General features: G+C 47.7%; 1 protein-coding gene across 1 annotated transcript; it reads right to left on the bottom strand.

Moving 5' to 3' along the window:
- On the bottom strand, nt 1-4,844 carry LOC307019999 (armadillo repeat-containing protein 1-like; the record flags this gene model as incomplete). Its single annotated transcript, XM_079651091.1, has 4 exons — nt 1-1,170; nt 3,300-3,374; nt 3,459-3,575; nt 4,545-4,844. Coding segments are annotated over 4 exons (681 nt in total), but the record flags the coding sequence as incomplete, so codon positions are not given.
- Between the last annotated feature and the right edge of the window lie 262 nt (nt 4,845-5,106).

Raw genomic sequence — 5,106 nt, 5'->3', positions numbered from 1 at the left:
TGTGAGGACAGATCTTTATTCATCGTCACAGAAACAGCAGAGCGGATCCATATCATCCAGATCGATCAGGACTTCAGTGGAAACCACATTATGAGAAATACATGAATAATACAACTATCATTCCACCTGAATGAATCCTGAGATGGGTTCATGCAGGAAGAGGAGGTTAGACTGACACACACACACACACACACACACACACACACACACACACACACACACACACACACACGTCTCTCTCTGATGTCCAGGTGTGTGTTGGTGTCTCTCTCTCTGATGTCCAGAGAGCAGCTGAGCCAAAGGGTCACTTAGAGGTCGGGAGGCGTCACTTTAAACACATCTGAAGAGCTTCGTGACACAGGTCTGAAGAGAGGATTTGGACACTCGTTATTACTTTGGCTGATTTAAAGACAGATGATCTCAGACTGATGATGACTGAAGGCATGATGAAGGAGAGAGGAAGTGAAGGAGAGAGGAAGTGAAGGAGAGAGGAAGTGAAAGAGAGAGGAAGTGAAAGAGAGAGGAAGTGAAGGAGAGAGGAAGTGAAGGAGAGAGGAAGTGAAGGAGAGAGGAAGTGAAAGAGAGGAAGTGAAGGAGAGAGGAAGTGAAAGAGAGAGGAAGTGAAGGAGAGAGGAAGTGAAGGAGAGAGGAAGTGAAAGAGAGGAAGTGAAGGAGAGAGGAAGTGAAAGAGAGAGGAAGTGAAGGAGAGAGGAAGTGAAAGAGAGAGGAAGTGAAGGAGAGAGGAAGTGAAGGAGAGAGGAAGCGAAGGCACCGCTGCAGGGAGACATCACTCAGTGTTTGGGTCAAATCAAGAGTAAGAAAAGAGGAAGCGAGGGTGTTTCCTCTGGCGCTGGAAGACACTTCCTGTCCGTCCAGACTTCTCGATGAGCGTCCGATGGACCGTGGTCTCGTCTCCTTGCGGCCAGGAGAACCGGTTCTGACCCGTTTGGCAGCACTGTGGTTCTGAGAGGAGGCGCAGCATCACCAGTAGAAGGAGCGGGACAGGAAGTTGGAGGCGTCTCGCAGCCAGCGGCTCCCCCCCCGCTCCGATCGGCCCCGGGTCAGAGCCTGATCCGGGTCCACAGACGGGCTCTCTTCCTCAGGCAGGTAGTCGGGCAGCTCCTGGTCCTGATCCGACCCAGAACCCTCCTCCTCCAGAGGGACCAGAACCTGGAGACACAGAGTATACTTTGAGTTATATACTGTGTGTATATATATACTGTATATATATATATATATATATATATATATATATATATATGTATATATATATATATATATATATATATACTGTATATATATATATATATATACTGTATATATATATATATATATATATATATATATATATATATGTATATATATATATATATATATATATATACTGTATATATATATATATATATACTGTATATATATATATATATATATATATATATATATATATATGTATATATGAGGGGCCGTTAGGGACATTGTTCAGAAATACCCTTCACACACACGTATGTAATGCTCTCACACACACACATGAAACACTATCACACACACATATGAAACACTATCACACACACATATGAAACGCTATCTCACACACATATGAAACACTCTTACACACACATGAAACGCTCTCACACACACATATGAAACGCTATCTCACACACATATGAAACGCTCTCACACACATGAAACGCTCTCACACACATGAAACGCTCTCACACGCATGAAACGCTCTCACACACATGTACGCTCTCACACACACACATATGAAACGCTATCTCACACACATATGAAACGCTATCACACACACATATGAAACGCTCTTACACACACATATGAAACGCTCTCACACACATGAAACGCTCTCACACACATGAAACGCTCTCACACGCATGAAACGCTCTCACACACATGTACGCTCTCACACACACACATATGAAACGCTATCTCACACACATATGAAACGCTATCACACACACATATGAAACGCTCTTACACACACATATGAAACGCTCTCACACACATGAAACGCTATCTCACACACATGAAACGCTCTCACACACATGAAACGCTCTCACACACACATATGAAACGCTATCTCACACACATATGAAACGCTCTCACACACATGAAGCGCTCTCACACACATGAAACGCTCTCACACGCATGAAACGCTCTCACACACACACATATGAAACGCTCTCACACACACATATGAAACGCTCTCACACACACATATGAAACGCTATCTCACTGACATGAAATGCTATCTCACACACATGAAACGCTCTCACACACATGAAACCCTCTCACACACATGAAACGCTCTCACACACATGAAACGCTCTCACACACACATATGAAACGCTATCTCACACACATATGAAACGCTCTCACACACATGAAGCGCTCTCACACACATGAAACGCTCTCACACACACACATATGAAACGCTCTCACACACACATATGAAACGCTCTCACACACACATATGAAACGCTATCTCACTGACATGAAATGCTATCTCACACACATGAAACGCTCTCACACACATGAAACCCTCTCACACACATGAAACGCTCTCACACACATGAAACGCTCTCACACACACATATGAAACGCTATCTCACTGACATGAAATGCTATCTCACACACATGAAACGCTCTCACACACATGAAACCCTCTCACACACATGAAACGCTCTCACACACATGAAACCCTCTCACACACACATATGAAACGCTATCTCACACACTTGAAACTTTATCTCACACACATGAAACGCTATCTCACACACACATATGAAACGCTCTCACAAACACACATATGAAACGCTCTCCCACACACTTATGAAACGCTCTCCCACACACTTATGAAACGCTCTCCCACACACATATGAAACGCTCTCCCACACACTTATGAAACGCTCTCCCACACACTTATGAAACGCTATCACACACACATATGAAACGCTATCACACACACATATGAAACACTATCACACACACACACACACACACACACACACACACACACACACACACACACACACACACACACACACACACACACACACACACACACACACACACACACACACACACACACACACACACACACACACACACACACACACACACACACACACACACACACACACACACACACACACTGTCCAAAACGCCTGTGGCTAACGTGAAGCTAGCTGTCAGTTCTATTAAAGGTTGGTCCTGCCGAGTTGCCTCTGAGCTGTAAACACGGAGAGGTACATACATCTAAATATAGCAAATATCACACTGACCTCCTCCCCGTTCTCTCCTCTCACCACCTGAAGAGCCTTCATCACCTGAGTAGAAGCTATCGCTGAGGCTAAAACCTGAAGAAGAGATGACATCATCAAAAGGAGGAGGAGGAGGAAGAAGATGAAGAGGAAGAAGATGAAAAGCAGGGGGAGTCTCACCTCGGCCCTGAGCTCTGATTGGATGCGTACGATGCACCTCCTCTGGATCATCTTGAAGGTGAAGCTGATGACTCCTCTGGTCCTCAGCAGAGCCTCTGAACACTGAGACCTGCGGCTCTGAGCGACCAATCAGAACACAGGTTAACATCCCATAATACCCCCTCCTCTACCAATCAGAACACAGGTTAACATCCCATAATACCCCCCTCCTCTACCAATCAGAACACAGGTTAACATCCCATAATACCCCCTCCTCAACCAATCAGAACACAGGTTAACATCCCATAATACCCCCCTCCTCTACCAATCAGAACACAGGTTAACATCCCATAATACCCCCTCCTCAACCAATCAGAACACAGGTTAACATCCCATAATACCCCCTCCTCAACCAATCAGAACACAGGTTAACATCCCATAATACCCCCCTCCTCTACCAATCAGAACACAGGTTAACATCCCATAATACCCCCTCCTCAACCAATCAGAACACAGGTTAACATCCCATAATACCCCCCTCCTCTACCAATCAGAACACAGGTTAACATCCCATAATACCCCCCTCCTCTACCAATCAGAACACAGGTTAACATCCCATAATACCCCCTCCTCTACCAATCAGAACACAGGTTAACATCCCATAATACCCCCCTCCTCTACCAATCAGAACACAGGTTAACATCCCATAATACCCCCTCCTCTACCAATCAGAACACAGGTTAACATCCCATAATACCCCCTCCTCTACCAATCAGAACACAGGTTAACATCCCATAAGCCCCGCCTCCCTGTACTGTATCTGAAGCTCTTAACATTGCTCATATTGCAAGCCATCTTTTTCCCGGCTTTGGATCATTGTCATCAACCGGGCCGCATTCCAAACTAATGGAATAGCCCCGGTGTACATCATGAAGCCCACCCAGTCGTCCAGCCCCCCTTCAAGGATTATTTCTGAATCAGTATGGAGCTGAAACTCGTTTTCTCTTGTATTAAAGACATGAAAAAGGGCATAATGCATGATAGGAGACCTTTAACCCCCCCCCCCCCCCCCCCGGTCTGAACCATAGATCACAGCATGCAGCCCACCCAGTCGTCCAGCCCCTGGATGTGCAGGGTGACGGTCTTGGCCCTCTTGTTGTTGGACCCCAGAAAGAACTGGGCCCGGCGCCTGGAGCTGAGCCTCTCTTCAGGCTGAGAGGAGGAGGAGGAGGAGGAGGAGGAGGAGAGGAGAGAGGAGATCTCAGAGGCCAGGAGGCGCGTCTCTCCGGGGGTCGTGGAGCTGCAGGGACACAGGGAGGGAGGGACACAGAGGGAGGGGCACAGGGAGGGAGGGGCACAGGGAGGGAGGGACACAGGGAGGGAGGGACACAGAGGGAGGGGCACAGGGAGGGAGGGACACAGGGAGGGAGGGACACAGAGGGAGGGACACAGAGGGAGGGACACAGGGAGGGACACAGGGAGGGAGGGACACAGAGGGAGGGACACGGGGAGGGAGGGACACAGAGGGAGGGACACAGGGAGGGAGGGACACAGAGGGGGAGGGGCACAGGGAGGGAGGGACACAGAGGGAGGGACACAGGGAGGGAGGGACACAGAGGGGGAGGGGCACAGGGAGGGAGGGACACAGAGGGAGGGACACAGAGGGAGG

The sequence above is a fragment of the Notothenia rossii genome (genome assembly GCF_949606895.1).
Source record: "Notothenia rossii genome assembly, chromosome: 9".
In the NCBI taxonomy this organism is placed as follows: domain Eukaryota; kingdom Metazoa; phylum Chordata; class Actinopteri; order Perciformes; family Nototheniidae; genus Notothenia; species Notothenia rossii.
This window is presented reverse-complemented; position numbering and strand designations above follow the sequence as displayed.